We start from the raw sequence: 24,101 nt of genomic DNA, 5'->3' as shown, positions 1-24,101 counted from the left end.
GTTCCCTGCCTTTTCACATGAAAAGTCATTCGTCTACGCGAGAGAAATTACGAGAAAGTACGACGGGTTAGAATGAAACGAATAGAAGGGCATCGAGGAATGGAGCTAGATAAATGAAATAGATGTGGGCGGCAGAAAGGGCAGAAAAGTTGGAGAAAGGGGTAAACGGGGATTGAAAATTGGTAGCGGGAGAAGGTAGCAAAAGAGAAAGAGAGAGAGAGAGAGAGAGAAACAAAGAGCGACAATGAGGGAGAGGAAAAGAGAGAGAGAGAGAGAGAGAGAGAGAGAGAGAGTGTAGAGAGTAGAGATATCATAGGATCACCTCCTGCGTATTGATTGGTCTTTTGTGAAAGCTACACCCCCATGTAGCCGCGACGCGAACCATTTCGCCAAGTTACTAGACTTCCAGGGTATCGGACTTCCAGGGTTGCGATACCTCCATATTTGGCGCGGTCGATCGAACTCTTAAACGTAGCGCGCGAATCGACTCTACTCCCGCGCCAAAGATAATGTCGCGAGCGTTTGAGCCAGCACGCATTCCCACGACGAGAAGATCATCTCTCGGAACAAGCGAGCGAACGAAAAGTGACGTAAAGAAGATTGTGCGAGAGACTCCGGCGATACAGCGACTCTATATCGGCATTGATCGCTGAGTGACCCATATCTGGCGGTGACGGGAGCCCCTACCCTTCTTTTCCCCTCCACCCCTTCCAGTCCCTTTCGACGTTTCTCGCATCCTGGCGCGCGCGCCTGCTCTCTCTCTTCAACCACCCCCATTCGCTTACCTTCCCCTGTACTCCGTACGGAGGCGCACCACCACCCCACATGGGCCGTTGTACCCCCACCCATTATATCCCGACGACGAGCAACCACCACTATCGGCCCCTACCACCGACTCCAGCAGCCCTGCCTGCCTTCCACGGTCGAGCAGATCTTGGGGGTTGTACGGGATGATAGCCGAGTGAAAAAGCTTGGCAAGTCCCGAGGAGAGTTCGCTCATCAGCAGCAGCAGCCCTGGCCTGCCACAATCCCTTCGACTCGGTCATCGTAAGTGTCGTGTCGAGTGAAAGAGAAATAGAGTGAAAGTTGGTATGAATCGAGTGCGAAGGCGAGCATGAAAGAAAGGGAGAGAGAGAGAGAGAGAGAGAGAGAGAGAGAGAGAGAGAGAGAGAGAGAGAGAGAGAGAGAGAGAGAATGATAGAGAGAGTGCTTGATAAAGAGTGTAAACGAGTGAAAAAAGAACTCGATCAACTGTTCGATACCAGTCTGACGTTCAGCGATTGAAACAAACACAATCGAAGAGGCAAATGAATATAAACTGTCGAACGCGAGCGTACCGTCTTGCGGTGATATCTTGGGACATATATTCCGCATGAAACGTATATTTTCCGGAGTGCACCTTTCGTCGGTCCGGTCGACTCGCAAGCTAAACGTATCGAGGCTTACAGTGACGATTCTTTAAAGAGTGTTAGTTGTGCAGATAATACAACGACGACGATGACGACGGCGATGGTGATAGCGGCACCGAGACGACGGATCAGTATGGCGGATGATAATCGTGGAGTGTCGGTGGTGCCACCGTCGGCGCCACCACCACTATCTCCGCCGTCGTCGTCGCTGCCGTCACCGCCGCTGCTCGTGACAGTGGTTGCACTACGTGCCCGCCGTGCAGTGGTGTCTGGTGCGCACGGGGTGCACATGTACGCTATGTACCTTTCGCCCTTTAGTGAGATCAATAAGCAGTGCCGTGGCCACTAGAGTCGTGCCCCCGCCGAGAAACTCGTTTCACGTCTAGTGTTCCTCATTCTCCCCATTCTGATCTCTCTCTCCCTTCCCCTTTTTAATATAGTCTCGATTATGTATGAGGCTTGATTTCGCAAACTGGACTTTGATGTATCCCGGAAGCGAGCGGGTCTTCCAAATCATCACTGAAGGTTGACTCTCAGTGACCGAAAGTGCCTAGTGTTTCGACCGAAAATCTCCATCTCCCTTGAGCGAGCAACGATCGCGGAGACGGAACTTCTTCAGACTTCTTCTCTTTCGGGCTCAGCGAGACTACCCCTTTCCGCTCGCTTATCTCCGCGTATCAATCGCTATCTCATCCGCCATCGAGGTATTTTCGATTCGCCTGCTCACGAAGAACTTGTTGGCATCGAATTATCGCCAGCCAGCACTACTTGGTAGGATTTTTTCTTGCCATTTTCTTATCGCTATCTGTCTCTCTTTCTCTATCGTACTCTGTACTTTCTCGTCTGTCCAGCTTCGTCTTCTTTTATACGCTTTGCACATTTCTGTTTGTTCATTGTCGCGACTACTTCTCCAACTTGATCGAGACGGGATTGACTTTATCCGCTTCGTTCGACTCGTGTCGTTATAAGTCCCATAAAATTTGCGGTATCGATCTCCCGCGACTACTCGGCTCTTTATGTCTAACCTAAGCATCTAAAAGTATCGAAGACCTCGTCTTCGTCGAAAGAAATCGTTGTCTTGTCTCTGAATGATGCGAAATCGCCGCAATATGACTGATTTTTAAATGAAGTCCTATGAATGGAAGTCTTATGAGTTTGAAAAATGAACGTGCTCACTAGACGCGAAGATATTTGACATCCTGATACGTGTAAATGACAGCTAGGATTCTCCACGAGTTTCGTTAATGATAAAAATCTCTTCGAGAATAGATTTCTCTTATTGGCAATCTATTGTTGTTCACACAATTTCCGTCATTTTAACTTGACACATAATCACACTCTCGACGATGTTCGAGCCAACAGTTTAATCAATCGTCCACACCCGACGATCAGTTCGAGGTCTATCGATAATCAAAAGGTCGGCGAACCGAAGGAAGAGAATTCTGAGTCACAAAATAGAGCAGTAATAACCGCGAAATAACGACGATAAAATTTTATTTATCTAAGCGAGAGCTAAACCGCATGCAGCGGAATAAAATCGATAATTGAGCACTAATATAGGAGTCTAACATTAACTTGCTATGCGTAAATGGAAGAACTTTGTCGGAAGTTACTTTGTCGAATGATTTTACATTTCTTTTCTCTTTACATAATTGTACACGCAATTGTGATAATTATTCTACGTAATTCCTCTTTATTTTACATGTACGTTGTAAGAGTCTTTCTTTGTACTATTTCATTTACTCGGAATAGTGCATTAACTAATTCTTCGATCGTTGTTTGATTCATCGCATTTTAATGCTTTGTATACACTGTTACATCAGCGACACTGATTGTTCGCCAACGCGTTCTTGAACTTGTGTGGCAGAAAAGCGGATAATTGCCTGATCATCGCTTTCACTGTGTTTGTTAGTGTCTAGCAGAAAGAGAAACAAAGAGCGTACACGCCAATTAAATGTATTAAGAGACGGAAGTGTGCCCACGAGAGAGATTGTTGCTTTAAATCACATTAATAAAAAGGCGATGAAAGAAAAGAAAAATGAGACAGAAAAATGTTTTAGCTTTCATTATTAATTATACGGTGCGAGTAAAGTTTTCTATAGCAAAGTGCACGCAATTACATTTACTATCGTAACAAATGCTCAAGTTGATCGCATAGATTTAACTTTTTAACGTTTCTTGCGAATATCATTATTTTATGACTCTATCTCTATCTCTTTATCTCAAAATACTTTCTTCTCTTTTATCTATGTATGATTTGAATGAAAAACGTTTGCGTAAAATATTGTCATTGCTTAAATTTATTTTCAGTAAAATATTTATTCTTTCAAGCACATTTTTTATTCGTCCATTATAAATAGATTGCAACAATAAGTATCGCGGCAAATAGTGTCGTTCAATCTTTGATATAGAAAGATAGGAGAAACAGAGAACACAAGTGCGGATCAATTGATCGGATAGGACAAACTTAGTTGCTCTTATACCTCGATGCGTGAACGTACGCAGGTGACCGGAACCGGGGTGCGAAAGTCCGCGATGCGCGTAAATCGTTAACTGAAGCTTCGTGAGCAAGACACGTGTCGCTTGTCGTGACGTTTAACGAGATTCTGTGGCAAACGCCACAGGGTGCAGTATCGTTTGTATGTGTGTGTGTGTGTATATATATATATATATATATATATGTATGTATGCGTGTGTGTGCGTGCGTGCATGTATGTATACGCGTGGATCTCAATCGCGGCAACTTTTTCGCGTGAAAACCGCAAACGAGCACTCGCGTGGCACGCGACGCGTCAACACGAAATACCGCGTGCATACATGCATAATACTAGTGATGTAATAACTTCGTACAGCTGTAACAACTTCGGCGGCTGATAATAATAACTCGAACGCAGTAGTTAAGTTTGTGCTCTCTCCCCCCCTCGGTGTGTGTCTGTTGTTCGCCGACGTAAAGTACGTGTTCGCGGTCGGTCCGCGCCGGCAACGAGCGATCGTCGACCACATAAAGTCGCGAATTTCCACGGCCGGATTACAAACTCGACGCGAATGACCTATTGCCAATTTGCCAATAATTGCGCGGGCTGATTATTGTTTATTTTCAAGACTAATTTTCGCTAACGAACTCTCGCGATACGATTCGTAGCATATGCGTAAATTATTCGCGCGGTATCCGAACCACAAAACTACCCTTTAATTTGACGGGGACTCGAAATTGAAACTTTTTTCGTCTCTCATTATTACAAATGTCTCTAAGTAATTAAAAATATAATAAACATGTATTTTTGTTTGTAACTTTTTTTATTGATTTTATTGTTAGATGAAAGAACTGTCAAGAGTATACAGCATATCGAAAAAGAGATTTGGTTTAAAAACACCACACTTGAGGGCAAGTTTTTTCTAAATAAAGGGCTAGATCGATGAAATCTGATTCGCGCTATTTTCGCCCACGACATACATCTTGCATTCCGTCGACAGAGAGTTGTGTGTCGTTCATGAATATATCAATAATTCTATTATTATATTATATATAAATAATTTACGTTGAACTTTTTTATCTCGATTCAAATTCCAGAAACTGGAAAGTGAAACGTAGCAAAATAGCCGCATTCTTTAATGAAGAAAAATATGTTGCATACGTGCGTTTTCTCCTAGGATGATCCCATATCTAACTACGAATCAGCCGACCCGATGCGAAAGACCGCTGGTACCCTTTAAACGCGAGGTCCCCCCCGTTTCCGAGAGCTGCGAGAACTTCCGGCCCGCTCCCGCGAGGCGGGATTCGCCGAGTGAAATAGGAATTCCCTTTCACACTGCACTAGAGTCGCACTGTTAAACGTGTGTGGGATCGTGTGTGTCGTGCGCGGCGCGGCTCGACGGGCCGCGCAAAGGCGGGCCGCCCAATTAATTAAGATAGCTCCTAGACACACACGCTAGATCGATAGGGACCGGCCGCGATAAAGACTGGCGAGGGTCTCAGACTTCAGGGATGTTGCAGTGCTGTGGTGTTGGAGGTGGCGCTTCCACGGCACCTCACGCTCCGCAGCTGCAGGGTATCGGATCCGCTGTCGGGGCTACCACCTCCACGAGAACCACCAACATGCAGGACGCAGTTCTCGAATCCATCCTGGAGGTAAGTTCCTTTCCTTTTGGTCCATTTCTTACCTCGGGATATTAGTGCAGTGTAATGTTGTATCATCATGATGGATATAAAAAAGTTGATAAATATTGGAGTATTTTATTATATATATATTAGTTTTTTTGGTTTTATTGCCAGTACACTTATTTGAGAAATTATTACTAACTCGTCATTACCATTTACCTATATAATTTGTAATTAATTATGAGTTCTTAATTAAAAATAGTTTTTTTCTTTTTAATGAATTTACATTTGCCTGTTATTATTTTTTTGTTTTTAATAAAAAATTGAATCTTGATCCTAAATTCTCTCTCAGAGAAATGAAAACAGCAGAGATGTTATTTCGTAGTTTAGAAAAATTAGAGATCTTTAACGAATTCGCGATTGCGGAACGCGTGCGTGCGCTCGTCGCGAACCGAAAGTCCTTGAAATTAAAGCAGATTACGTGGAAAGGTAATATGCATGTAATCAATACATACACATACACATACGCGCGCGCGCGTAAAACTTATGTGTAAACTATCGACAATGAACTGCGGTTCATGAAAAGCTCTCTTTCATTCTTGCCACGGATACTTGATAAAGCTCGCATAATATGATGAAAAACAAAAGTTTTTATTAATACGTTCCGGTCGTGATTGCTTTCTCTCCAAAAGGCTTCAATTCGCAAAATAAAATCCATTAAAAAAAAACTCCATTATCCGATATTTATGTCTTCTGTACGCACGGGCCTCGAAAATCTCCGCACGCAGGAAAATTAATACTGACTCACGCGACAGAATCTTCGCTACCGCAATCTAGATAATTGAAGCGGTTAATTCTACGAAGTGTTAAGCAATTTTGCATACGGGATAATTACGCGTCATAATTGACGATTAATTAGAAAGAAGAATATCAAAGAGAAGATGCGCCCTGAAATGATCTGTCATATTACCCTCGTATTTTCCAATGACATTTTCTCGCGAAAAATTTTTGCGCTAGATTATATATAGCGAGATCAGTTGCGCGCACCTTCGGGCAATCAGAGCACAAAAAGCTCTTTCATTACAAATGTGACATTCTAGTCGCGAATTACTAACTAGACTTCGCTCCAGGTTATTAAGAGCAACCGCAAAAAACCGAACCAACTTCTTTTTTCATCCGTTATTTCCATTCTGAAACATTGTCGAATAACGATATAAAATTACATCAACATCTTATATTTTATATCTTATTATTATTATTATATATCTTTTATTAACATCTTATTAAAATCTTATATTTTTTTAAGTTAAATTTTATTAATAATCCTATAAAATATTTAAATTATAATATTTTATTAAATTATTTTCTAATATATAATATTGTAATATATTAAAATTGATTTTTAATTTTAGATATAAGATTTATCTGGCTGGGTGATTCCAAAAACAATAAATCACTTGTATAAATAGCTTCCATTAATTGATACGCTGGTGCATGTTTATGTTAATAAACCTACGTAGCTACATGTTACCGAGTAACGTCAATCACGCGCTAAAGAGGATGTTGCATCTATCGAATGTTGACGGATGTCATTTACGCGACAACGCTAATTATACGATCGATTCATTTAGCAAATGCGGGAGACGGAAGCCCGACGAGCGGAGCTGGAGAGGCAGCACGCGGACGCACAGAACCAATTGCGGGAGAAGATAGCAGGACGCTATCAAGGTCCGGAGTCGGTCGAGGCGTTGCAATCCAAGATCCGGGAACTTGAGAAGAAGACGGAGCTACAGATGGTGAAGCACGAGGAGTTGTCGCTGGAATTGACCAGCTTAAGACGTTCGCGCAGCAGAGGACCGGTCGTAGGGCATGTCACATCCTCGAGCGTCCCGACGGCCACTTGGCCTCCGGCCGGCTCCGAGATTGATAGAATCATCGCCAAGATCGAGCAGGACAATAGGTATTGATAAGGTTTCTTTTCACTTAATAAAGATTCAATTCGTCAAACAACTTTGTCCTCTATATATATATATATATATATGTATGGCTAAAGATATGTCAGTGTGTAAAGATTGTACTGGCAAATTGCAAATACGCGAATGACTAATTAAAATCAATTCAGCTCCGCCAGAATGTTACACGAACTGGATCACGCACGGGGCGCGATAACCACGCAACAACCCTCGGCCACGCAAGGCATCCTCCGATCCAGCTCGGAGAATCTTCCCAACCTTGGCCAGCATCAACATCCACCTCATCCGCATGCCCTCAACCTCGGAATGCCTACCCAGATGGGCCACGTAAGTAATTTGTTTCTATCATTCTTCGTTACTCTAGTCTTTTATTTCGTTAATACTGAGACAAGACATCAACAATAAATAATTGTTGCAATAATTTATAATATATTTCAACATTCTATACTCTTTACTAATTATTGAGATCGATAAATACATTCTTATATAATATTTATATTTGCACGCATTCTTTTCATTTATTTTTTAAATTCCATAAGGACTCGTTAGAGTTTTTGGCGATCAAAGATAAAGTTTTTTTTATTGTTTTGGAAAGCATTTTTGCTGCTAATTACATTAATAATCCTGAGAAACTCTGAGATGTTTGCTAATCGTTGATAAAACTTGTTCGAATAGTACGCAGGCTCACCAATGCCATTAACGCCGATGATGCCTGGCTGCCCTCCACTGACGCCAAACGGGCCACCGTATCACTATAACGAGCCGATACCACCGGCGCCGTCTCTCTCCAGCAGCCAGTCGCAGCCCGCTTTCCAACAGAAGATCCAACAATATCAGCAGCAACAGCCACAACAGCACGATTTATCGAGTTCCCATTCCCAAAGTGCTCTGCCGTCGCAACAGAAACAGCAGCAACAAACGCACACTTCACACTTTACAAGCAATCAGTATCAGGAGAGCTATCCACATACGCAAACGTATCAGCAGCCGCTACAGCAGCAGCAACAGTCGCAACAACATCCGGCCTCGACGACGTACCTGACATCGGCCAGCCAGAGTGTGATACCTCACTATACACAGCCTACTCAAACCGCCCAGAATTATCAATTGAATGGCAGTCAACAGGTGTGTCATCAATTATTCAATCACGATTACTTTCTTACAAGCAACTAAATTAACAATAAATAACGGATTCTCGAATATCTAGGCCTTCAGAAAAAAACTCTTTGTGTCGTTTTCGATGTTCATTAAAAAAGTATCTGCCTAAAATAGATTTAGTGTAGAGCAGTTACGGATTAATGTTAGTCATCAATCTCTCATCGTACTTTTTCATCGTACTTTTTTCTAATTTTATCCTATCTACATTTCATAATTAATTTGTCCATTGTTATCGTAGGCAACGACATATCCTAATTTGTCCATGGCATCGCATCCAAACGGGACTTACAGCACGGGTGCAACCAGCTTCAACACCCAATTGCCCCATCACAATTACAGTGTGCCGCAAACGAATATGCCGCAGACCACATTGTCCTCGCTATACTCTACCACGTCCTATCATTCCACTCTTGGAGGCCTCACGAGTGTACCCCAGTCTGTTCTTCCTTACTCCACCGGTCAAAGCACCTTCGCCACGAGTGGATCGACTTATTCCACTACCGTCGGGACCAACGCTTTTGGGACGTCGGGCGTAAGCTCAGGTCACGATCGTACAACACACGTATTATTGAAAGGTTCAATATACAATTTTTTTTAATAATAATAAAAATTTTTAATTTTATTTTTTCAACTTCTGAATAAAACAAGTTGAAGCATTATCATTTTAAACTTCTTCATTTATGATATTAATACTTTCAGTGAAAAGTATATTTTGTTAAACATATAGTGCAAGTTTTAAAGTTAATTGATGTCTATTGTTTGTGCAGGTACTAGTTCGGGAGGCCTGTTACAAGCAATAGGCGATCCTCTACAAGCGATGCAACAACTCTCCGCCCAATCGCAGGCCAATCAACTTCAGCAGCAGGCAATCATCCACCAGATTCAGCAGAGCTTGCGCGCCAGCTCGCCGACCGCGCCCGGTACCGCGACCGGCCATCACTTTCTGGGTCCCAGGCAAATGCCGAAGATCCCTACGAGTATACTGACAAATCCCCTAGATCGATTGACCAACACCGAAGATATTGTAACCGAAGGTCAAGTCGATATGCTGGACGTACCCGGCAAAGGCAGATGTTACGTTTACATAGCCCGTTTTAGTTACGAACCATTCCAACATTCGCCGAACGCGAATCCGGAAGCGGAACTGCCAGTTCAGGGTGGCGATTATCTCCTAGTTTGGGGCCAACCGGACGATGATGGTTTTCTGGATGCGGAGACACTCGATGGTAGACGCGGCCTGGTGCCGGCCAACTTTGTCCAGAAGTTGGTCGGCGATGATCTATTGGAGTTTCATCAAGCCGTCCTCGGCCTCAGAGACGTGGACGATTCCGTTTCGACGAATATCCCTCAAGTGAGCAATATGAAACTTAACGAGGTATCTAATGAGACAACACTTTTTATATTTTTAATCCTTATGACATACACATTGACATTATGACAATGACAATACATAATAATTAATGAGAATGTTGTTAAAATCTCATTAAGTAAATGTTAATCAAATTGTAATGATTTTGATTTCGTCTATTTTAGTGCTATCTACAAGATATTGATCTAGAACTAGCTGCGTTGGAAGAAGGTAATCGGAATCGTCAAGCAGAATTGTCCGCATACGCGGAACTTGACAATATTGCGGAAGAGGATGAACAAGAACCGCCAGGTTAGTACGCTTTACCGGTTCGCTGTAATGATTTCTGAGGCATTGCATGACGCACGTTATTAAACATTAAATTAAGCGATATAATAGATATCAAATCTATGTCCGTAATCTAATAAATGTCTAGATGTATTTGGTACTTGGATCAATTGATAACTCTAGAAAACCTGGCAATTGGATCCGCTTTCAGCGATGTGATTGAAAAATTTTTTCGATCATTATTCCAAAATAACGCAATTACGATGCAGTTATAGAAATTATTCTCTATAGAAAAAAATTTGCTTTCATGATTTGTCCGTCTCGCTTGATACGTATGTGTAGTCCATATGTGTTTAATGTAATTACTTGAAAAACAACTAAATTATTTTCATGTGTATATCTATAGCGCTTCTCCCTTTTTTCTGTTGCACGAATTGGAGACAAAAAAATCTATGCATGTCAAACAGTAAACGTCCACGTCTCAATCCCAAACCGGTTTTCACGAAGTGAAACGGAGAACGCAGAGAACCGAATCGCGTTGCACTGTATTAAGTGTTGGCTGGACTTAGGCTGGCTTAGAGTGATAGACAATAGTCAGAGATCCTTAGCTACAGCTAGGCTTTGTCTTTGTCTTTTCTTCCTGAAGAAGTCTACATGTTTTCGGACCTAGTTCCGGCGCCACAACACCTCACGCTCGAACGGCAACTCAACAAAAGCGTGCTGATTGGATGGACCGCGCCTGAGAATACGCATCAACTCGAATCCTACCATGTCTACGTGGACGGAGTGCTAAAGGTCACCGTGAAGGCCACTGAGAGGACTAGGGCCTTGGTGGAGGGAGTCGATTCCACACGGGTTTGTACAAAATTTCTTATTAAAATTATTATATATTAGAACTAAAATATATAGATGTATAAAGTGCCTTATAGAAAAGATTAAAATGTTTTAAACTTAATATAATAATAAATTTAATAATCCATTTGAACTATGTTGAAAACGTATTCTGTTGATGCAGCCTCACAGAATAAGCGTGCGTTCGGTTACGCATTCGAGAAGAACGTCGCGCGATGCTGCTTGCACAATGGTAATTGGTAAAGACGTCGCGCTAGGTCCAACTGCCGTCAAGGCGTCGAACGTCACGGCGACCAGCGCTGTAATATCCTGGCTACCAAGCAACAGTAATCATCAACACGTTGTATGCGTAAACAACGTAGAAGTGAGAACCGTGAAGCCGGGCGTTTACAGGCACACCATCACTGGCCTCGCTCCGTCGACGATATACAGGGTGACCGTTAAGGCGAAAAATCTTCGGGCGACGCACTTTGAGGACCAAAACGCCCAGGCGGCAAATAACCTGGCCTGCCACGTCCACTTTAAGACGTTGCCCAAGGGACTGCCGGATCCTCCGGTCGATATCCAGGTTAATAAAATTTTACATCTACATTTAAAAAAATCATGTGTAACTGTAAAATTTTTTGAAAAATCTACAAATTCTAGAATCTAAATTGTCATTCCTGCAGTTTTCATAATATTATTCTCAAGAAAAAAATTTCTAACAAACACTAATGTATGTAATGTTATGTGATTTTTAGGTGGAGGCTGGACCGCAGGACGGCACTTTGCTAGTGACCTGGCAGCCTGTTGCCCTAAACGGTTCGGCCGTCACCGGTTACGCGGTGTACGCCGATGGTAAGAAGGTCACCGATGTCGACAGCCCCACCGGCGATCACGCGCTCGTCGATATACACAAACTCATGGGTCTCAATCCGAAGCACATCACCGTCAGGACTAAGAGTAGGGAGAGTCAATCGGGCGATAGTTGCGCGACGGCGATACCTTGCAGCGTGCTTCGCGGGGGTGCCACAGGTCACATGCCATCTCACGGTGGACCTCCGCATATGGTGGACCAACGACAAGCACAGTCCGGCATGATTCCCCAACAGGATGATCCCGCTCGTCATCGCATGACTGGTCAGCGATACCCAAATGCACCGATGCCTTCGCACATGCGACGACACGTGGCTAACAGAGTGGATGCTCACGGTCAGGTTATCATCGAGACGGACGAGAATCTTTCCGACAAAGAGATCTATCCCGGACAAAGTATCGCTCAAATGGGTAAATATAGAAGAAAAATGAAAAAGTAGGGGAATCTGGGTTGAGTGATTTCAAAACTCGAACTCCTCCGACTATGTAGGTTGCGTTCTACCTAATCGCGGTTTATCAATGGTTTCTTCAGGTATCCCAGAGATTACGAAGGACTCTGCGAGTGAAGCAAATTATAGCGAGGAGGACGATCCCACGCGAAGATCGCGAGGAATGCCACCGCAACATCACGGCCCGCCGCATCACCGTTACGCTCCTCAGATGGATTCACAGGGTCCACCTGGCACACATAGGTCTCCTAGTATGGGTGGTCCCAGCGGTAGACCTCAAGATCCCTATTATGATCAAACGGGTAGATATGCAGTTATATAGCAAAGGCTATAATAAATTTAGTTTTTAATTTAACAATTTTATTTTATTTTAATTATTTTGAAAAATTTTTATTTATGTTAATTATTTAAAACTGTTTATCGTATGGCCATAAATTTATTTTCCTAAAACTTTTTTTGACTTTATTTATAGTTGAGATTTCTTTTTTGAAAATTATTAGTATATACATGTACATATAATTGTTTATCAATTTTAAATATACAAAATTGGGAGAATTACATATTAATACATTTCTTTTTCTTTATATATTACTCAGGATCTCAAAGGGGAAGAGGTCCGGTTTATCGTGGTGGACGCGTAACACAAGCTCAAGGTGGAGCGGGTCACCCAACAAGTGCAGCTCAACAGATGAACAAAAGGCAGCGATGGTTCGTGGCGCTGTTCGATTACGATCCTACAACCATGTCACCAAATCCAGACGCATGCGAGGAAGAATTACCATTTTCTGAAGGCGATACCATCAAGGTTCCATCTTCTCTCATACTGTTCTCGTCTAGTATTTGCGAAATTCATATTAACCTTATTTTTTAATTAAAACAAGAATTAATTTCATACATAAAAAATTACATATTAGTTTTCTAAAGTTTTTCATAAAATCGAAATTAAGCATTCAATTCATATTTAAATCTGTAATGATATTGCAGTTAATAATTAAAAAGTCATAATTTTCTCTTCTTGTACATAAATATAAAAAAAAATCTTATACAACGTGTTCTACAGGTGTATGGCGAGAAAGATGCCGATGGTTTTTACTGGGGCGAGTGTCGCGGTAGACGAGGATACGTTCCTTATAACATGGTAGAAGAGCTTAAAGAACCGCCAGGTCAAGGTCAGCCTGGTAGGAGAGGACCTACAAGCGAGAGATGGGGAGACATTTACGCCAGTATGCCTGTGAAAAAGATGATAGCCCTCTATGATTACGATCCTCACGAATTGTCTCCCAACGTTGATTCTGTAAGATTTTTATCTTGAATATTTTATCTTGTAATATTTTGAACTTTTAAAAAACTTTATTCATAAAAATATTATTTGAAACCTTATTCATAAAAATATCATTTAAATACGCATTTAGTCATTCTTAAGAATCCGTTAACTTTTTTCTATTCATGAATTACATATGTATATACATATAAAAATTACACATTTATTATTTATTTGTGGTACTAATCGTACTTCTTAATTTTGCAGCAAGTGGAATTAACGTTCCAAACCGGAAACGAGATCTACGTTTACGGCGACATGGACGACGACGGCTTTTACATGGGCGAGCTGAACGGCGTGCGCGGTTTAGTGCCGAGTAACTTCCTCACCGAAGCACCAGGGCAGAATCAGGGACAACCACCGCCTGGTAGGCGACCCGGCGGCCAAAGTCAGGGACCTGGCGCGAGAGGGCCGCCGCCACCTCCTCGAGAACCACCTCCGGCCGGTCACCGACGTGGCAAAGGTAAACAACACCAATCTTTGTATCGATTTTTCCTTACAGTGACGATTACCGGGGCATGGATCCAGCTCCTCAAGCCAAAACGACATCGAAATCAACGATGTTGCGTTTTGCACGGAGAAAAAGAGATTGCTCTGACACATCTGTGTATTTTATGTTGTAGCAAATTTCGTCAGTCATTACACAAGCAACGAAAATTAAATTTTCTTTTAATTAAATTTATTTCGATCAGAAAAGGACAAGAATCTATTCGGCAAGATTTTTTTTATTTTACGAAAAAAATTTTGTCATAAATAGAATAAACGATTACAATAACAAAGTTTAATCGCTTTTGCGTCAAATATGCAGTAGCGACGTGACAGCAAAATTCTTTTCCTCCATGTGTACATCGATATCGTTTCGACGTTCCCAATTAACGATATGTGCCTTGATGTAGCATTTGCAGCGTAATGTAAAAGAGAGCCGCTAAATTCTTAGAAAGTAGAAGCGATTGGTTTTTGCTGCAAGCTAGAAATTGTTGGACGTGGGTTGTACGCGATTTGAGGCAACGGGACGTTGGAACTGGCTCGAGGAGTTGTTGACGTGCGTTTCTACACCGACGCGACGCGCTGATTTCGTAGACACGATCGAATCGAAAACGCACTCGAATTGTGTTCAAAAAGTTTCAATCGAGACAATAGTGTCGCGTCGGTGTGTAAAAAGAAAAAAAAAAAAAAGAACGGAAACGCAAACGGCAAGCACAAGACACGAAACCAGATGTGCCAGACGACAGGCAGAAGGGTCACACTGATATCATTAGCATTGCCCTAATCTGGCGAGTCTCCGGATGATCTATATGCAAATCGAGCCGAATGAGCATGCGGCGTATAATTAGATAAAATCATCGTTTAAAGTAAAGTATAAATTACGCGTTCGACGTTGCGACACGTCCCGCACTCGCACCTTAATCAGAGGGATTCGTTGTTTCGCTTCAAATGTGTACACGCAGATAAACGCACTTACTGATAAAATATCGTCGATAAACCCGCTCTCTTGTGTAGGCATTTAAAAATGTAATACATACAAAATTATTGCCAAGATCGTGAATGTTACAAATATACAAGTATCGATAGAAATTTTCTGTGTCACATGTACATAAGAGAATTGGTGAACATCCGAGGAAACACGTGCTGTCTTACACACGACGATATACATATACATATATATATATATATATATATATATATATATATATTATATAGATTTTATATATTTATATATATATATATATATATATACATATATATGCAATGAAACACCAAGCTGCTTTCAATGTCTTCTATTAAGTATATATCTAATATACATATATATATATATATACATATACGTATATATTTTTATATATATTTTTTTTCTCTCCGGGCACTATCTGCCTCTGTTACTACTACTCTACGTATATCTGTCCTATTCTCTCTGTCTATATTATATACATACGTATTATATTTACACTATATATATATAATTATCGACTGATTATATACACACACGATCATGTTGCTGTGATATATAACAGTTTACTTTATATACCGACATGATCTGTTTCTGTGTGCCTGAACTGATCGATGGTCGTCGTGTCACATGATTGTCGTTCGTGTCGTGTTGTCATGCTGGCCATTTACGATTACGTTGATTTTTCCGTTTGATTATTCATCGATCGATCCATAAGTAAAATCACGATTACTCTGATAAATTTCGTTCAAAAAATATCGAGAAACAAATGGTGACATCGTCCTCTTGCGTGACTTACAAGACCTCGTCTTTGGTAATTCCAGAAACTTTACGCGATTCAAACAATCCACTCGCTTATTACTTGGAAAATATATTCGCGTGTCTCTTTAGAATCTTGAAAGTTTTATATATATATATATATATATATATATATATATATATATATGTACATATATATACTCCGGCATGCTCGATCGACTCGAAAGAAAAAAAAGTAAAAGATAAATGCGCCATAAATGACAACACGGTTCTGTTCTCTTCTCTGTTGCTAGATGCCTGCATTGTGCCTGTGTCTGTCCCTGTCTGTCACTTAGACTCTAGACAACTACAACAACAACAACCACCACCATCACTAATGAACAACCAACAACATCAACTACAACATCAAAACAATCCACCGCATCTAGCCTACCAACAAGCGAATCACCACAGCTACACGACCGTAACCACGTCCAATCAGCATGGGCCCAGTCACTTGCCACCCGGCGGCGGTGTCATGGGTGCCCATCAGCAAGGTCCCGTACCGCCCCACCTTCAGCAACAGGTGAGCTCGCTCCTCTTCCGAAAATTTCTTCGTGCGCTTTCTTTCTCTATCTTTCTCTCTTTTTCGTGTGCTTTTCTCGTCAAATTCGTGTGCTTTTGTGCGCTTGTTCAGGTACATCGAGATTTTCACGATCGACGACTGACCGTGATTGGCAAGTCGTTGTTTATATTATTAAGAGTTGACAATCTCCTCTTAAAAAGAAGAGAGATTGAAATTTAATTTTTATTATTAAATCTCTGAAAGAAATTGTATATTTTCTTGTTTAGAATTATTACATTATTCTTTTAGAGGAAGAAAAATTTTTTTAAATTCTTTATTTTGTTTACTCTATTTTGACATATAGATAAAATGGATAATATAGATAATATCGAATTGGAATTATAGAAAATATATTTTTGTACGTTTGTATATCTCGTACTTGTCGCTTTCTGTGTTTCGTTGTCAACTCTAACTCGCGATTCCAAGTATTCTTGCTGAATGATATTTGATTCTTTCGCATGAATGCAAGATATATATATTGCAAAATATAAATTAATAAAATGTAAGGTATTAATTGCCTTACAAAATTATCAATTTTTTCAAATTTAACATTAGGCTGAAAAGAATAGACGATTTATTTTTTATTAGAAAAATCAGAATTAGAAAAACGCTCTTCGGTCCAATATTTTTGCATTTTGCGTAGTCGTATGTCTTTTTGTATTTTGCAAGTATGAATCGCGCTTTATTGCGTGACACAAACTATGTGTCAACGTATATATATGCCGTATAAACGCTTTATATCATACAGCATGTTGTACTTAATTGGTCTCTTGTGATATTCATTAAAATCGTCGTAATGAAAATGTACTTTTTGCTTCGATAGACTGCTATGGCGTGAATGTCCCACACTGATACATATTCTACAAAATTTATGACGAATCAGAAATATGACACAAACATCTTTATATTCCTGTCTATCCTTATTTTATCTTCTTCGGACTTACATACGCCTCGTCTATCAACAACTCTCGTTATTTATTTCTGTCGTCAACTATTTTAAACCACGACGTGAGCAAAGATCATTGCATCTCTTTTTCAAATTGTCGACAATTTAGAGATTTTTTGTTAGCGAATCGTAGAATCTTCGAAATGATAGAAAAGTCTCTCGCGCACAAGTGACACTAGCGAAAGTAACCGGTAGAGCGCGATAGAACTAGGCAGAAAATAGAGATTAGAGGGTCTCTAGCAAAAAAGATAGACATGGGCTACAGAGTTAACAATCTAGCGATTGGACGAATTCAGTAAAAAGACTAGAAAAAAAACAAGAAAGTTTTCATGTCAAGGGAGAAAAATCGTTTATCTACGTTTCTTTGTTCTTAGGGGAAGGGGAGGGGCGGCGTGGTCAATCGAGTCGCTGGTAGTAACATGCCGGGTATGCAGGGCCAACACCTTCAACAACAACAACAAGACTATCAGGGCCAGCCGAATCAGCCGTATCAGCAGCAGCAGCCGAATCAGCCGTATCAGCAGCAACAACCGGGTTTAGGATACCAACAGACCCCGCAACAACAATTCCAACAGCCGCAACAACAGCAACCGGGTCAACCGTTCTCGCAGCAGAATCAGCAAGGCGGACCCGGAATGCAACCTCCTCAGAGCACTAGCAAACCCATGAGAGGAATACCGGCGGTGCTGCCGACGGCACAGTCTAAGACGCAACCTAACACACAGCAGAATCAGCAGCAACAGCCGCAACAGCAAAGTACTGGGCCAAACCTGATGCAAAAGTTTACTGAGATGGCGGGTGCAAGTGCCGGTGGCGATATACTTTCCAAGGGCAAAGAGCTGATCTTTATGAAATTTGGATTGGGCAAGTGAGAAGGAGCGATAGTTGATAGCGTAACGACGACGATGATGATGATAATAATAATAATGCTGATGATAATAACGACGCGTTATCGCGGTTGTTTTCATTTCTTCCTTTTAGCGCTCGACGTCCACGTTTGACGCGTGCGCAAATTGTCGATCTCTCGACAAGTTATGTAAAAAAAAATCAGTATTATGACGAACGTTATTTTACAATGAAGGAAATACGTAATAATGAGTAATCTCGCCAGAGAGCATGTTGTTGCTGAAGACAAGACGGAGGATGAAGAGGCGAAGAATCTGCGCCGCCATCACTGCTGCTGCTGTTGCTGCTGTTGTTATTCGCTATTAATAACCATTAATTGTGCGTAAATTGTGTTATAAAAAAAAGAAAGAAAGAAATCGCCGCTGGACAGATATAATCGAGGACGAACCTCCAGAAGGGAGAAAGGACGTTCGGTGGAGACTGCTCGGAATCGGGAAAAGGAGATATAAAGTCCGCGCCGAGAATCGACACTGACGATTCCATCGATCGAGAAGAGACAAAAGATATGTATGAGATTCAACGAATTTCTTCTTAATCTTCCTTCTCCGAAATTCTTCTTCTTCTTCTTCGTGCGACGGATCCTCGATCGGTGTTGCATGGTCTATTAAAAAAAAATATATATATACTTGCCGATTGTTCGCCCGCCAAGAATCTCTCAACATAAACGAGATAATCAACGCAAAGAACATGGAATGCCATATTCAACTATCAGCGTCGTGTCTTATAAATCGCGTATCCGCGCGACTTTTTCTTCCAATCTCTCTTCGTCCTCTTCGAACCTCGCGTTATTCGGAACCGTCATTCGATTATCAAAACAAATAAACCTTCGCCGCTATTATATCGCTATTATTCGAGAAGAGGAAAACATGCTCATTTATAAAAACAAAAAAAAAAAGAAAAACGAGCGGAAATGAACGCGTACTAGCGTAGCGAAGTCGAAAGCCGGATTTTTCGTCACGCGAATAGAAGAGAGAGGTGGAGGCCAATTTAGAGAGATAACCATATCGTCGTATAGGAGTGAGGACGTGGACAACAACATGGGTGTGCCTTGGAGAACCGTCTCACCCAGCAGCAACCAATAATCATATCTCTAATCGATAATTCTCTAGCTATTTTTTCCTTTCCTCGTGAAAATCGAGCGCTATATCGAGAGCCATGGCGGCGCATACAAATAAACAATGACGATCTTTCGTCTTGACAATTTTCTCTTGTTCCCATGTGTATGTGTGTGTGTGTGTGTGTGTGTGTGTGTGTGTGTGTGTGTGTGTGTGTGTGTGTGTGTGTGTGTGTATGCGTGCGCGCATGTGTGTGTGTAATTGGAAAGAGTTCCTTTCCTCCTCTTTGCGTTCATCTCCCTATATCCTCCTCCGCTTTTATCTTAGCATCCCTTTAGATGGACCCGCACGCGTAGAATCGTCGCATCTGGACTACGAGAGAGAGAGAAAGAGAGAGAGAGAGAGAAATAAAGAGAGAGAGAGAGAGATCTCGGTCCTCCGTATTTTCGGATGAATCTCGAGTTTACGATTGCTTGTTCGATCGAGAGAATCGAGGCGAATCGATTCGGGGACGATGTGTCCAAAGGTTGAACGACGATGGAACCGTTTATCGTCAGGCCGTCCTAAACGGCGCACAAAAATCAGAAGCGAAACCGAGCGATGGCAGACACCAATGAAACGCAGACGTAAAATACTTATGATCGTTCGATCGGGGCACGCGAATCGGCCACGTATCGAACGACTATATATCATAACTGTGTGTGTGTGTATGTGTGAGACAAGCGAGATAGAACGGGAAATCATAGCGTGTACGCGCGTATTAAATGATAACGGGATATACATATGCATATACAAATATACATATATATATATATATATACATATACATATATATATATACATATACATATATACATATATTATATTTAACTATTGCAAAGTGTTGTTACATCGCTACTTGTATCGTATTTTGTACAAAGTATCTTCGATTGTTTCCTTTCGCCAAGATATCTTGAATGAGGAAAAAAATATGGCGGAGAAAGAGCGACGAATCTTTTCCGGATCCACTGTCGAGTCGTTCATCATCATCATCATCATCATCATCACATACAAATCATCGTCGCGCCATCAACGCGATCTTGTATTTAATTGTTATTACTCACGCCTATCCTTGTACTCGCTCTTTACGTATGTTTTTTCGACAATAGTGAATATACATATATATATATATATATATATACATAGCGAGACAAGCTCGAAATTTTTAAAAGAAAGAAGCACCGTGTAAAGGGAGATAATCATTTCTGTCAAAAAATAAAACAATCTCTAGAAAATTCGAGATTGCAATTTAATCCTTTCATCTCTATTAAAACGCATAATGCTAATAAGCTATAATGATTTTTCTTAACGGAAAGAAAATATAATCTCATAATAATGTTATGCGATTGCACTTTGTTAGAGTTTAGAATTAGAAAGCCGGATTGAAAAGATTAATTCTGCGATTTTCAAAAAAAAATAATACGAATTAATATTTAAAAAAAAACACGCATAATGGGAACATCATGTATACGTCATTATGGACCAAAACGAAGGCTCACATCAGGAAGTCTAAATTAATTGTCTAAGTAAAAAAATAACTAAGTAACTAATTTTTTATTTAGTGCGTGATAAGGCTGTAGCTATTTTACGATTTTAATAGTTTGTCATCGTATTAATCAGACAATTTTTCATATAAAAAGAAGTTTGTCGAGAAATCGAATAATAAAGATGATCGGAGAAGCGCTGTATATTAAGAAACATGTGGAAAAAATAATTGAAAGAGAGACAGACGATATCTCCCTGACGCGGTGCTTTCTTCAGCAGGCAATCTTGATCGATCACACTTGCATCGAGCGAGTCTGTCCGAATCAAAAGTATATCACGACAGATCTCGAGACTTTTTTTTTTGCTTTTTTTATTTTATCATCCAAATCTGCCGTGCGATTTGACAAGACGGCGGTGTTTAAATGCGTTCACCGAGCTCGATCAATCGATCAGAGCATCCAGTGGTGTAGCGTCGAATAATCGCGCGAGATTTTATTTTAATTGCGACTCGCGAAATGAATCCGCGACGATGTTAACTATGTAATGAGTCTTCGTGAACGCTCGCTAAATTATTTTCGCTTCTTGTTGTGTATTTTTCGATTAGATAATTGTACATATATATACAATGCGCTTGCAAGCGTAAGAAGAAGGTAAATATCGATGCTTATTTATGGAACTACACGACTGGATTCGGGTGGTTGATAAGAATTGGAAAGTCCTTCGTTTGTAGAATACGTCCCTTCGTGCACACGCCAACCTCTGATAGCGACTTTACGTTCATTATCTTCTCCCTCTACATGCGATTTTCACCCTTAACTATTACAAGCAGCCCCCGTTATTCATATCCGAAATCGTAATCTTAATTCAGGCGATGTGAAAAAAAAAGACTGATACCGAAGTTTCCAATGCGCCCTTTTCTCCCCCCTTCCCGCGAATGTTATAACGAGTACCGAAACACTAATAGAGCGAGTGTTTGTATCTCTCGTGTATATCGCGATCGTTATATGTGTTTTCTCGGTTGTCTCCTGCGTTTTCGTATCTCTATAGTATATAGCCGTGTATAGTACTTTCGCGCGAGCGAGAAAGTATACATGTTTGTTACGAACTTAAAAAAATTGATTATAGGCATAAAGAGAGGAAAAAAATGAGCAAGAATTATATATGGGAGCACCGACGCGAGATGAGTGGGATTCTAATAGGAGAGAGAGAGAGAGTAGATTCTTGAAGAGAAAAAAAGAAAGAAATAGAGAGTAACTTATGCGGCGCGCATTAGTGCTTTTACTTACGGTACAAAGTCAAAGAGAGAGAGAGAGAGAGAGAGAGAGAGAGAGAGAAAGAAAGAAAGAGAAAAGAGTAAGCATTTTTACTTATCATCGTTAGACTTTTAGATACAATCATCTAAAACGCACCCCTATATGACTTTCGCGCGAACACAAACTTTATCGTGTATCTCGCGTTCAAACTGATCATCCGCGATCCTCATCTCTTGGTCCCAGATTTCCAAACCAAGTGCTAGCGATTCAATAACTATCGATCGCGGCCGATCGACAAATGAGAACAATAAAAAATAGCGAGAACGATCTTTTCGCAGATAGGATCACGCGATGGTATAGAGCTCATCAAAGCTCCTGATCCGTCATTGCGTTATTACAATGTCGCGATCATTGAATTACAATAAATTATATCTCAGTGGTGAAAAATTATACGTCATTTCCTTTTATATCTGTACAATCGTGGATGTAATTGATTTTTTCTTTCTTTGTATGTCACCACGTGTCATCGTGTTCTATGAAATGCGAATCGCGTCTTCACCGCAAAAAACTACGACATTTCTATATTATTAAGAATCTTAATTTATGCTTTATTTACGCTATTTATATAATTATAATATGTAATTAATTAAACGGCTCATAATTTTTAGATAAGAAAATTACGGATAATTTTTCCGCAATGACGAATCATCAGCGTTAATCTAGTGGTACCGATTATGCAGGATGACTGGGCAGAGCCGGATTCCTCGGGATCGCGTTTATATTGAGACTCACGCTGTATATCTCACTGTATATTCTCATCGTTATCAACTTGTAGGTGCTACTGAATGGACGATCCGTGTAGCTCTTTTTGATATCGTGGCGATCGACGTCGGAAAGAAAATCGTCGACCCAGCGAGCGAGCAAACTCCGAAATGTTGGAAGGAATGCAGATGCGCCCAATGAATCCTACTTTTTCCGGACGTTTCTTTCGGTAGATACTTTTAGACGTAAGGCACTGGGTTAATTTCACCTACTAGGTGTCGAATAGTATAGAATGTAATGCCCCCTCCCCTCCGCGCTCAACACACACACACACACACACACACACACACACACACACACACACACACACACACACACGCAGATACACACGTATATACACACCCCGGGCTGATACGCGTCAATAGCGATCTCGCGGAGTCCGTTTAAGAGTCTCGCTGTCACGGGAACGATTGTCCTCGATAAGTATTTTATGAATGAAAAAAATGTGTTTGAAAAATTGTACAATTTTCGCGCTGAAAGTAGACATTTAACAATTATATTCGAATGTCTTGTTTTCTCCGAAATAATTATATTTTAGACTCGAAAAGATCCCTGCTGATCAAAATTAATAACTTTTCGAGCTCTCTGGATATTGATCTTAAATGGACACCGGAGGGCGATCCAAGGAGATCGACGACGCACTGTTCTGGGATCCGTGAACCTTTGTTTCGTAGAAAGACTCCACTGACAGAGGGAGAAAGCGCGCAGTTAAACGAATCAAAGTGATCGACAGAGGGGTGGTATAACAAGAGAGAGATTACGAAGCTATCCGAACGTAAATTATTAATTAGTCGCCAATTATTGTCATTCTTTCTCAAGACGTTAAGGACGTATAAAAAGGTGCAGGAGGTAGCGCAAATCGATTATATACACGTACGTTTTAATATAAACGGAAAAGGAAAAAAAAAAAAAAAAAAAACCATTGCATTGTCTCTTAAGCATGTCAAAAAAGAGAGAAAGAGAGAGAGAGAGAGAGAGCGAGAGAGAGAAACGTCAGCTACGTTTGTTATTCAATAATCTTGCGCTTTGTTTT

General features: G+C 40.9%; 1 protein-coding gene across 10 annotated transcripts; it reads left to right on the top strand.

Annotated features, from left to right (window-relative positions):
• Positions 1–907: 907 nt before the first annotated feature.
• Rbp (RIMS binding protein) lies at positions 908–22,325 on the top strand. 10 transcript variants are annotated; one of them, XM_072891305.1, is made up of 17 exons: positions 908–1,047; positions 5,404–5,538; positions 7,140–7,468; positions 7,631–7,808; positions 8,157–8,606; positions 8,878–9,214; positions 9,407–9,990; positions 10,173–10,299; positions 10,922–11,130; positions 11,291–11,695; positions 11,868–12,393; positions 12,515–12,733; positions 13,028–13,236; positions 13,492–13,725; positions 13,960–14,215; positions 16,252–16,523; positions 17,883–22,325. In XM_072891305.1, the coding sequence occupies exons 2-17, from the start codon at positions 5,506–5,508 to the stop codon at positions 18,378–18,380; spliced, it is 4,866 nt and encodes a 1,621-aa protein (XP_072747406.1). In that variant the 5' UTR covers positions 908–1,047; positions 5,404–5,505; the 3' UTR covers positions 18,381–22,325. The 10 variants fall into 10 exon arrangements, with proteins under 10 accessions (XP_072747406.1, XP_072747402.1, XP_072747401.1 ...); XM_072891301.1 differs by having other exon boundaries at positions 928–1,047; positions 5,061–5,538; XM_072891300.1 differs by having other exon boundaries at positions 1,015–1,700; positions 5,061–5,538.
• The last annotated feature ends 1,776 nt before the right edge of the window (positions 22,326–24,101 follow it).

Source organism: Anoplolepis gracilipes, chromosome 4 (assembly GCF_047496725.1).
Source record: "Anoplolepis gracilipes chromosome 4, ASM4749672v1, whole genome shotgun sequence".
NCBI classification, from domain to species: Eukaryota; Metazoa; Arthropoda; class Insecta; order Hymenoptera; family Formicidae; genus Anoplolepis; species Anoplolepis gracilipes.
Note: the sequence above shows the minus strand (reverse complement) of the source record. Positions and strands in the feature narration are given on the sequence as shown.